The sequence below is a fragment of the Trichomycterus rosablanca genome, chromosome 4, assembly GCF_030014385.1.
Source record: "Trichomycterus rosablanca isolate fTriRos1 chromosome 4, fTriRos1.hap1, whole genome shotgun sequence".
Classification (NCBI taxonomy): Eukaryota; Metazoa; Chordata; class Actinopteri; order Siluriformes; family Trichomycteridae; genus Trichomycterus; species Trichomycterus rosablanca.
In genome coordinates this window covers 24,602,902-24,615,654 of record NC_085991.1, presented here as the reverse complement: position 1 = coordinate 24,615,654, position 12,753 = coordinate 24,602,902, and the positions used below count along the sequence as shown (strand labels likewise).

General features: G+C 37.7%; 1 protein-coding gene across 21 annotated transcripts in view; it reads right to left on the bottom strand.

The window, feature by feature from the left end:
- ank2b (ankyrin 2b, neuronal) overlaps positions 1-12,753 on the bottom strand; it is a 206,401-nt gene that overhangs the window by 94,794 nt on the left and 98,854 nt on the right. For all 21 annotated transcript variants that reach the window (XM_062994040.1, XM_062994039.1, XM_062994034.1 and 18 more), the window contains exons 2-3: positions 8,192-8,293; positions 1,228-1,326 (exon numbers count right to left, since the gene is read on the bottom strand). In XM_062994040.1, the coding sequence (XP_062850110.1) occupies positions 1,228-1,326; positions 8,192-8,293 (201 nt within the window). The remainder of the gene's footprint in view (positions 1-1,227; positions 1,327-8,191; positions 8,294-12,753) is intronic.

Here is a 12,753-nt window from a genome sequence, read left to right as displayed (position 1 = left end):
AAACTGGGTCGCAGGGCAGTGTTCCAGCATGATAATGACCCCAAACACACCTCTAAGACGACCACTGCTTTATTGAAGAGGCTGAGGGTAAAGGTGATGGACTGGCCAAGCATGTCTCCAGACCTAAACCCAATAGAACATCTTTGGGGCATCCTCAAGCGGAAGGTGGAGGAGCGCAAAGTCTCGAATATCCGTCAGCTCCGTGATGTCGTCATGGAGGAGTGGAAAAGCATTCCAGTGGCAACCTGTGAAGCTCTGGTAAACTCCATGCCCAGGAGAGTTAAGGCAGTTCTGGGAAATAATGGTGGCCACACAAAATATTGACACTTCAGGAACTTTCACTAAGGGGTGTACTCACTTTTGTTGCCGGTGGTTTAGACATTAATGGCTGTATATTGAGTTATTTTGAGGGAAGAATAAATTTACACTGTTATATAAGCTGCACACAGACTACTTTTCATTGTGTCAAAGTGTCATTTTGTCAGTGTTGTCCCATGAAAAGATATACTTAAATATCTGCAGAAATGTGAGAGGTGTACTCACTTTTGTGATACACTGTATATACCTATATAGATGGCTGTAATGTTGCACAGGAGGTAACGATGGAAGTGCTTGTTAAATCTCTACCATTAAAATGACATGCAGTATGTTCTGCATATTACTTTAATATTACTATGTAGCATGGGTGTAGTACAAATCTATAATCTCTGACTTATGGATGTGACTTTAAATACTTTTTAGCGCATCCAATTACCCAATTGCATTATGCTTCCTCTCTCCTGATGCCGATCCCCGCCCTGAATGAGGAGAGCACCTGAATAAGACTGGCACACTGAGTGGCCCTCTGACACGTGTGCAGCTGACTGCATCTTTCCACGTGCACGAGGCGAGTTCATATGCTGACCAGCTTTGTGTACAGAGAGCCACACCCTGATCCTCATTATCCCTCAACCCCGCGCAGGCAGCATCAATCTGTCAGAGGACGTAATTGCCTCAGTTATGAGAAGTCTTTATGCAGGTTTTCCCTCCCTGTATGAAAAACAGCCAATCGTTTTATATATAGGCACCCAGCCCAGCCGGATGGCAGAGCTTAAAATCAATGAGTTTGAAATGTCAGTTCTGGTGTGCTAGCGTGTTTTACAGCTGCGCCACCTGAGCGCCCCAAATGAGGACTTTTAATATGAAACTTTTTTTGTAATAATAAAAAATTGCTCAGGAGGAACTCACCTTGGTTGCAGAGTCCACTGAGGCTCCTTTCTCCAGCAGCTCCTGAACGAGATCTACATGTCCCTCTTTGGCTGCTAAATGCAGAGCATTAAGTCCATTCTGTGCAAACAAGCACACAACATTCACAAATCAATCCACAGTAATCAGAATAAAACATAGTGAGAGAAAAAAAGGACAAACAAAATGTAAGCACCATTTTGGTGCACCTCATCATCCATTTCCTAATATGCCTAATGTGTTTCCTGACAGGCAAATGTACAACTCCAATGTTAATAAGAGAAAAGGAAATATCAGAGGAGACGTGGCGGATATCATTTATGTGCTTTAGTCCATGCATGAGAGAAAGATCAAATTTTAACTGAAGCATGACGTGGCCCTGTTGCTTATCAGGCTCTTAATATAAATAATGCTATGTGTTTTTATTATTTTGTTCCTTGGAGTTATTCTTATTTCCCCTGTGTCCATGTTATTTAAAATAATTAAAATTAAATTATACTAGGAAAGTCTAAATGTGTGACATCTTTATTGCAATGCTGTAAAGGACACCATCAAAGATTTACATTTTCAGCATTTAGCAGACGCTTTTATCCAAAGCGACTCACACAATGAGCAGAACACGATGAGCAATTGAGGGTTAAGGGCCTTGCTCAGGGACCCAACAGTGGCAACTTGGTGGTGGCAGGGCTTGAACCGGCAACCTTCTGTTTACTAGTCCAGTACCTTAACCACTGAGCTATCACTCGCCCCAAATCAAGATGATACTAAATACATTTACATAGATAATTCTTATGTATATATAACATTAAAACCCCCTCCTGGTTTCTACACTCACTGTCCATTTTATCAGCTCCACTTACCATAAGAAGCACTTTGTTGTTCTACAATTACTGACTGTAGTCCATCTGTTTCTCTACATACTTTTTTTTAGCCTGCTTTCACCCTGTTCTTCAATAGTCAGGACCCCACAGGACCACCACAGAACAGGTATTATTTAGGTGGTGGATCATTCTAAGCACTGCAGTGATAATGACATGGTGGTGGTGTGTTAGTGTGTGTTGGGGCGGCATGGTGGCTCAGTGGGTATCACTGTCACCTCACAGCAAGAAAGTCCTGGGTTCGTTCCCCGGGTGGGGCGGTCTGAGTCTTTTCTGTGTGGAGTTTGCATGTTCTCCCCGTGTCCGCGTGGGTTTCCTCCGGGTGCTCCGGTTTTCTCCCACAGTCCAAAGACATGCAAGTGAGGTGAATTGGAGATACAAAATTGTCCATGACTGTGTTTGATACAACCTTGTGAAGTGATGAACCTTGTGTAATGAGTAACTACCGTTCCTGTCATGAATGTAACCAAAGTGTAAAACATGACGTTAAAATCTTAATAAACAAACAAACAATAGTGTGTGTTGTGCTGGTATGGGTGGATCAGACACAGCAGCGCTGCTGGAGTTTTTAAATACCGTGTCCACTCACTGTCCACTCTATTAGACACTCCTACCTAGTTGGTCCACCTTGCGGATGTAAAGTCAGAGACGATCGCTCATCTATTGCTGCTGTTTGAGTTGGTCATCTCCTAGACCATCATCAGTGGACACAGGGCGCTGCCTACGGGGCGCTGTTGGCTGGATATTTTTGGTTGGTGGACTATTCTCAGTCCAGCAGTGACAGTGAGGTGTTTAAAAACTCCAGCAGCAACAGATGGACTACAGGCAGTAATTGTAGAACTACAAAGTGCTCCTATATGGTAAGTGGAGCTGATCAAATGGACAGTGAGAGTAGAAACAAGAAGGTTGTTTTAATGTTATGCCTGATCGGTGTATATAGCTATGATCAGACTTGCCGATGCTACAAGCACAGCCAGATGCACATGTGACTGATTATAAACATGACATAGTTTATGGCAGGTGTACAAGGTTTTGAGTGGACATGTTTTCATGGTCACACAGACTGATTAAATAAGAATGTCAGCACAAGTTGACAGTAAGAAAATAAATGTTGAGAGGATTAAATTACATTAAAAAATACTTTTAAAAAAAAGAAAAGAACATTCTAGAGCATGCTCAGGGTTATGTAAAAGTACAAATACACATTTACATTAGCAAATTAACACCCCTTAATCTAAACACAATCACAAGATCAAATCATTTCCACTGTGTAAAATGTATAATGTTATACATAAAAAACAGCAGGATTGCACAATACCTATTGCATAATCCTCTAATCCTTATCCCGATTAGCAACCCCCCTTTCCCCAACTGCACTGTCCTGTAAAACCTTATACACAACATTAATAAGTTTTCCATAATCTTCATAGTGATTTGCATCAGACAGGTAAGCTTTAATAAGTAATGAAGTAAAATCTAAAATGAAATAGATTGGTGCCAAATATTTATGTTAATTTGACATGTACTTACATAAAACATTCGGGGGTTTTTTAACACTGGATTAGGATTTAAACAATTACACAAAGATGTTTGAGTAGTACTGAATGCATTAAAGGCCAAGAGATTGAATTGAGGTACTCTGGTTAATCAACAATCACATTCATAAACAGAGACAGTGCATAGAAAAAAAGTTCTATTCAGCAACTATTTTAACAAAGAATAAAACAATATGTTAATCATTTGATTCTGTAAATTGCATTACATATCACATTACCTATTTTATGAACAATCTGTATCTTATGCAAGAAAGTTTGGCAGAATTAGCTTTTGTATTGCAGCAAGTCATTCACCTAACAGTGACTAAATTAACTTGGCATATAGGTCATGATTCTAGTGTTTCAAATGCCATTCCAGGACTTCACCGCTGCCCACATAGTAGTAAATAGAAAGAGCATGGAGAAAATGACCAGTACAAACACAATTTATTACTATAAAATACAAGTTCTCAAAGTTCTTCTTACACCCAAGCCTCCCGTCCTGGAAATTCTACAAATACCATATTGTGGAAAAACAGGCTCCCGTAATTTTCCCTAATAATTAAATTTAAATTAATCAGTTTTTATTAACAATTAATTCAGTATGCAATAATCTCTTGCACTAAACTGTTCTTTTAAAATCATTGCTCATATCTGTTCTGGGCTACTGCCCAACTGCTTTTGTTCTGTTAAATAATTAGAAATAGCTGGTTACTTCATGATAGTGGATAGTGAAAGAGTACCCAACATGGCAGACAGAATGTGGCATGTGATTGGTGTTTACCACACTGTTTCCATGGTGCGGTTTCTAATATACTTTGTTTTTACAGGTCAATGCCCTGATATATTAATAAAGGTGTAATAATAGCAATCTCTCATGATCTGAAAGATACACTATTAATGGTATCTACAATGGGCCTTTATAGCACATTCATAACATTAAATTGTTAAGTTGTTCATTACATTAAATTGTTAAGAAACAATTGCCGATATTTATTAATATTCTTTTTTTTTTTTTTTTTGTGCTAACTCTACAAGTTGTATGCACTAATGGATCAATAGAGTAAGTGTATGTACATTATTAAGTTCTAGGAATCAATCACACTTAAACAAAACTTAAATAAAACATGTAAAATTCTAATAAAGGTGTTACAATGGATTCTATGTCATGTATAGTTTTTAGTAATGCATTTCTTTAATAAGATGTGCCAGGTAAGTAAATGTTTTTGACATTGTTAAACCCGTGGGATTTAATTTCCTTGCCATGACACAATTTTGCACTACTATGTTTATTTAAGCATGAAATGTTGATGACACCGCGGCTTGTAAGCAATTTTTGGATTTGCACATCCGCTGACCTGCCATTGCTGAAATCACACTCTGATTTTCTTCAGGAAATGCACCTCTGTAGTTACTTATAGCACTTGTCAAATTTTAACAATTAAATATGGCAGGTTTATAACAAACTTTTGTCTGTGTAATGAAGTAGTGTTATCAGAGAATGCTACCTACCTGAATGAAGGCATTTTTCGATTAGTTGGGTTCAATTTGAGCCATGTCCTCAACGCTTTTTAGCAACTTTTCAGAATGTCAAAAAATAACATGCCAGGCCATACTGCTTAACATCAGTGTCTGACCTTACTACTTCTCATGGCTAAATAAAAGTAAATGCCTACAGTTTTTTTTCCATATCTAGGGAAAAGCCTTCCAAGGAAAGTGTATGATCTCATGATAATACACATAATTCAAGTGTCCATATAGTTTCCACCATGTATTGTTTGTTTTAAAACATACAATATATTCATTCAAAAATTTAAACTTGGGTTTATTAGGTTTACACACAGATGAGCCAAAACATTAGGACCGTCTATATAACATGCTATCAAAACTGACTTGGACACCAGAACACATCTGAGTTCTGAAGTGTATGGTACAATGAAATTACCAGCAGGTCCTTTAACTTCTATAATTCAGTTTGATGAAGACTAAAATTATTACATCACCTAGTTAATGCAAGAGTATTTATAAACAACCAGGCTGGTTTCCTTAAAATGTCAATATGGTTGCAGCTTTCTTTTTTTCTAGTAAGTGTGAAGAACCCTAGGGATATGCTGACCTTTGGGAGCTAGCACAAGCTGTTACTGTCACCTGTTGCCAAGCAATACCTTGTTTTACTAGTTATTACAATTGACTATTGGAAATTTTTACAGCACCCATTACTGGACAGGCAAAGGAATGGAATACTTATAAGTAGATCATTTTAACAGGCTGCTAGCACAACAGCTGAAGCAATGCAACACTGTGTTAAAAAAGGCTTGGCTATTGATTAAATCAGAACACAAAAGCCTTTCTTCTTCACTGGAAAGGTCACGTCATTTAGGATGGACACATATTGACTAATGATTAAGCCATGTTCCTCAAGGCAAAAATTATTATTGAGCTAAGCTGAAGGAGACATGTATCTAATAATAGCTTCTGCTCAGTGTCAGCCAAGTATGACTTTTCAACCTTCGAGGCACTGTCAGTGGAAGCATGAAATGACTGTTTAGGTTTAATATTAATTTGCATAGGGTTAATTTATCTAAAGAATAAAACTGCAAGAAAAATACAAAGAAATTACTTTAAATGTTTTCGCTAACCAGCCAAATTGTATTGTGTAACTATTAACAAAGTTTGACTTTACTGCGTGCAACAATGTAACTGGGCAGGTTAGGTTATGTCTTTTACCATCTACAGTACATAATATTGTAAAAAGATTTAGGAAATATGGAGGAATCCCAGTCTCTGTAGGACAAGGCCACAAAACACTGTGAAATGTGTGAAATGTCCATGGTGGTGTGGACTGTGATGACCCCACTCTGATTGTTTGTTTGTTTGTTTATTAGGATTTTAACGTCATGTTTTACACTTTGGTTACATTCATGACAGGAACGATAGTTACTCATTATACAAGATTCATCAGTTCACAAGGTTATATCGAACACAGTCATGGACAATTTAGTGTCTCCAATTCACCTCACTTGCATGTCTTTGGACTGTGGGAGGAAACCGGAGCATCTGGAAGAAACCCACGTGGACACGGGGAGAACATGCAAACCACACAGAAAGTACCAGGACCACCCCACCTGGGGATCGAATCTACTTAGCCACCATAACAAACAGCACAACATGCCAAAATATGACATAATTCTCTAATTTCCTTTGGGATCAATAAAGTATCTATCTATCTATCTATCTATCTATCTATCTATCTATCTATCTATCTATCTATCTATCTATCTATCTATCTATCTATCTATCTATCTATCTATCTATCTATCTATCTATCTATCTATCTATCTATCTATCTATCTATCTATAATAACTGCAATATTATGTAATATCCCAAAACTAACAGGTCAGCTAACTAACTGCTAGTAAACCAGTTTTTTTCAAAACCTTGCATATAATATCACAAACTTAATGACTGGAATGTTGAATCACTGGAATTAGATTATAGTACCTATCTGTTAACAATCAGATAGTGGGTAGCTCTGTTGCCTCACAGCAAAAAGGTCCTGGGTCCAACACAATCCTGTGTAGCTAAAAGGGTACTGCTATATTTAGATAGTTGGCAAATCAGTGACTAATCAACACATTCTCTAATCCAGTGACAGTGCATTTTACTTCATAACTCTGCTGGTAAGTACACTTTACTGAAACAGCATCTTCATAAGTCATGTTCTTATTAATTTATTGATTATTGATTATAGCAAGTTTATTATATAGTTATTTATTAGAGTCTTCGTCGTTATGCTGCTTCCAAATATTGACATTTACATTTTAGCAGATGCTTTTATCCAAAGCGACTAAGAGTACTTTGACAGTGTATTGTCTAAGCAATTGAGGGCTAAGGGCCTTGCTCAAGGGCCCAACAGTGGCAACCTGGCAACATTTGGATTACTAGTCCAGTACCGTAACCACTAGGCTACAACTGCCCAAATAGAATCCACATAGAATAGCCACAAAAATGTTTAATTAACAAACGATTAACAAAATACTATTTACCAAATGTGCAGTCATTTTCCCAGTAGCAATTATGCTGCATGGTACTGTAAGCCTTCAGTCTACCAACAGAAATACAGCACAACCAGGAGGCCAAAACGGACCAAATTGTTGCAACTTTAAGCTCTCTAAGGGGCCGGCATGGTGGTTTAGTGTGTGGCACTGTCGCCTCACAGCAAGATGCTCCTGGGTTTGATTTCAAGGTGGGTCCTTTCTGTGTGGAGTTTGCATGTTCTCCCCATGTCTGCGTGAGTTTCCTCCAAGAACTCCGGTTTTCTCCCACAGTCCAAAGACAAGCAAGTGAGGTGAATTGGAGATACAAAATTGTCCATGACTGTGTTTGAAATTAAAACTTGTGAACTGATGAATCTTGTGTAATGAGTAACTACTGTTTCTGTCATGAATGTAACCAAAGTGTAAAACATGACGTTAAAATCCCAATAACTAAATAAACAATCAGATAGCTAATCATCCATCAAGCTTTATTAAGTTAAATGTATTAAATTTTACCTGATTGCAAGTGCTGATGTCTACACCACCCTTAAGGTACTCCAAAACCTTATCAATATTTCCTGCTCTTGCAGCCCGTAGAAAGCTGGTGTTGCTGTCCGACTGAAAAACAGATAACAGAATGTGTGATTAAAATGAATTAATTGAAAATAATGTAAACAGCAGGTAACTTTGCATGTAGGTTGTCAACTCAATTTATTACCAATTCATTTGCTTATTGATGTAACTTAAGTATTCTATAAACTTTTTTAATCATATTTGCCCGTCCCAACATTTATTGTCTTTCTTTTCCTTTTTCCTCCCAATCTAGTTGTATCCAATTCACCAGTTGAAACTTTAACCATCTGACCCCTACCTTAATCGAGAGGAGCTTCTGATTATCATGCACCCCTTCCAACATGTGCACTGTCAGCAACTGGCAGAGCAGTATCATGTAGAGAGAGACCACACACTACTATCCATGAATCAGCCAAGGCAGTTGTAGCCTAGTGGTTAAGGTACTGAACTAGTAACCGAAAGGTCGCTGGTTCAAGCCCCACCACTGCCAGGTTGCCACTGTTGGGCCCTTGAGCTTCAATTGCTTAGACAATATATACTGTCCCTGCAAGTCGCTTTGGATAAACATGTCTGCTAAATGCCGAAAATATAAATGTAAACCATCTCTCATGCATTCACATCAACCAGCCAACAGAGGCCACAAACTGCAGTTGTAATAAGGAACCAGTTTGACCATTTCTTTCCTAACACACAACCAATTTTGTCTGTTTGGGCACCCAGTTGGTCAAATCTTTGCACAGTTAAGATCTAAACTCAAGCGCTTGAAATCTCAGCAATGGTGAGCCAGCACATTAGACACCATCACAAGTGTGTTTCAGGCATCAAATTGCTAATTTATTTATATTTACAAATTGCTCAAGTTGGTGAACCCCAATTTGTGCCCAATATTGCCCTCAGATGGCACTGCATAGTTTTTATGTGTTATATTACCCTGAACATGACTACAACATTGACATTTTTTGACTACTACATTTTGTCAGACATTCACAGAAAATACTAATTGTCACTGGAGTGGATGTCACACAGAGAAAACAGCTTCAGTCTGATTAGTTCAAATTTTTAATCATAAATACAACAATTTTGTCATTAACGTCCTGCTGTATGCATAACTCTGACTATGGCTTTTATAATATGGCTTGGTCTAACTGACAAACACATATGACAGGTATACACAATCCTGTGTAGCTAAAAGGGTACTGCTATATTTAGATAGTTGGCAAATCAATGACTATTCAACACATTCTGTAGTCCAGTGACGGTGCATTTTCCTTCATAACTCTGCTGGTAAGTACACTTTACTGAAACAGTATCTTCAAGTCATGTTCATGTTAATATATTGATTATTGATTATAGCAAGTTTATTATATAGTTTATTGGAGTCTTCGCCTTTATGCTGCCTCCAAATACATGTAAAAATTAAAGTACACAATGCAATTAACTAAATACTACTGACCAAATTGTGGCTAATTTAAGCTCTCTAAGGGGGCAGCACAGTGGCTTAGTGTGCAGCACTGTCGCCTCACAGCAAGAAGGTCCTGGGTTTGAATGTTCTCCCCGTGTCTGGTTGGGTTTCCTCCAGGAGCTCCGATTTCCTCCCACAGTCCGAAGACATGCAAGTGAGGTGAATTGGAGATCCAAATTGACCATGACTGTGTTTGACATTAAAAACTTGAACTGATGAATCTTGTGTAACCAGTAGGTACCTGTCCTGTCTTGAATGTAACCAAAGTGTGTAAAACATGACATTTAAGTCCTAATAAATAAATAAGCTCTCTAAGGTCATAAAACATTTACATACAGCATTTTAGCTCAGAGTTGAATGTCTAATTCTAAATAAAAAAGCAAGACTTAAAATCAACAAATTCAATTCACCTTAAAGTTGTTCAATGGAACTGAAGCCTGGGCTTTGTGCAGCCCACTCCCAAAAAAATTTTTTGTCATGTCCTTACTGATTGTGCCTAGACTGCTGTGCATTATCCTTTATAACATTTTAAATCTACTCACTGTAACACCTACAGATCATCTCACAGCTCATCACATAGCAATTATAATAAAAATCTATTTTTGGAAATCCTATCATCACACTAAAGCATGTGTGTTTACATGATGTGCTGCAATTATCAGCATGACATTTAAAGCTTTTTTGGGATACCGAGGAAGCCCAGGGTATAAATAAACAAGATAATATTCTTCAGTAACTATCAGTCCTTTGCAACCTTCTGTAGATTGCATACTGTATTAATCAGAGGAGGTAATTCAGTAATTCTATAGTATGCTATAGTATTAACCTACAAGAAGTGTGTTCATTATTTTTAAGATTACCTTCAAACCTTAATTTCACAAAAGTTGGGATTTAAGTTTGGAGCCAATTTAACTATATTCTTTATTTTATATAAATTCACACTCATTTTAAAATTTAAAAACACAAATAAATAACTCAGAATGTGACAATTCAAAACAGTATTGTTCAATATTAACAAAATGTCTTAAACAGGTGCTTTTAAAAGTGTATTTAAAATGCTCCATATAAAAAAAAGGCTTTTTTGTTTTTAACATGATGGGTCAAGATTTGCCACTTTGCCAAAACTTGACAAAAGCAAGCCACACTCTGCAAGCATTTTAACATCAGAGAGTGTGGGTGCTGGACTGACCTGTCTGCAGTCCAAATCTGTCTCCTTTTAACAACATTTATCACAATGTGAAGTACATAACAACAATGTGAAGAACATATGACAACAAAGACCCTGATATGTATTAAACTGTGAAGTAAATTCCACTTTCAAAACTAGACTAGTTGATGCCTTCAGTTCCCACATGGTTATTAAGTGTTATTCAAAGAATATGTGATGCAACTAAGTGCTAAACATACTCATATCCTAACATTTTTAAAAGGTGTTTCAGACATAGTATTTGGAATAAATGTATATTTAATATACTTTGGTTTGTATAGGGCATTAAATATGTTTTATACTGATTGTAATGTAGCCATTTGTTTCACAGGTACCACTTGAAAAAACACTCCTTTATGTATTAATTAGCATTCATGTACTGTCCTAATTCTTCTGGAAGTAAGGTTAGAAAATTCTTCAAACAGTCCTGTAATTAATAAGCTTTATTTCATTCACCATAGTGTGTTGATGTTTAGAGGTAGGTCTCAGAGGGGCTTATGTGGACACATTCTTTTTAATGCTGCATGAATGTCATGTCAGCGCTCGGGTTGCATAGCGGTAAATTACGCAAGCCCACTACTGCTGGAATCCAGGGTTTGAATCCCCAGCAGTGTTAACGGCTGGTCTGGCGTCTACGTACAGACATGACTGACTGTGTCTCAGAGGGGGTGGCCGAGGCCCTACAATGAATTGGTGTACCGTCCAGATTAAAAATGTTTACAAATGACATGTAAATATCACGACCAAGGCACTCCACTAATAACCTAAACTAATTCACAATACAAATACATGTACAATTGTTTGTGAGTTAGTCTAGGCTGAACGTGTCATACCACATCTTAAGTGTAATTAATACACTAATTTATAATGCTTTACAAACTTTGTCTTGTAACTGCATAAGGTTCACCTACAAATGCTGATTAAAAAGTATTAAATTTAACATGCTGTCTATGTGGTATTGTTTGTTTTCTAGAAGGAATAATCAAATTAGCAGCTGATTTTCCTAACTTGATTCACATGCTTAGCCATTTAATTAGATGTTTTTTCTTTTCAACACCATCACAACCTCAAGGACACAGGGCCATGATAACAGGACAGTTTTTGCTGCAGTACTGCTTTTAGCGCTGCCGCATAAAACACTTTGATCATGCCAAAAATTCTTTTTTTATTCTGTCTGAGTCACAACTCAACCCAGCCTGGAGAACAAAAGGGAGAGCGCACTATACTTTGAATGAAAAAAATCCTGCTTTTAATTTCATAATGTAATTTGTGCAGAGACCCAAGTTGCCCTTATCTTGGAAAGAGGCAAAAGAAGAGGTAGGAGTGTTTATGTGAAGTACTAAAATCTGGATGTCACAATATGACAGGCTGCTCTAGCTGTCTGCTTCAAGCCAACTCTCTGGAAAAAAAAGGAAATACAGGAAACCCATAGAACTAGTCGGGACAGATAGTGCACGAGTGACACACCAACCTCACCAACTGGCACAGCCCACACATGACCTAAAAATGCCATAACACCGGGTGAGTTTCCAGAAAGAAATAAGTGCGCTGCCATCTCACATAAGCAGCAAACCGGACCGGAGCAAGCCCGATGTCATGGTTTTAGTAAAGTAACAGGTTTGCCAACAGAGAAGCTGGGGGATCTGAGAGTGAGAAACAGTGATCTATAGAAAAACTCCCACCTGGAGCAAATCATCTCTGTCTGTCCATAGCAGCGAATTTCAAAATTACCAATGAAAAGATGAAAAATCACGCAATCTCTTTAACAAGTATCTCCATTGGCTGCTAGACCTGTCCATCAAAACTGCGTATCTTCTCTTCCTTCCCCTCCGGCAC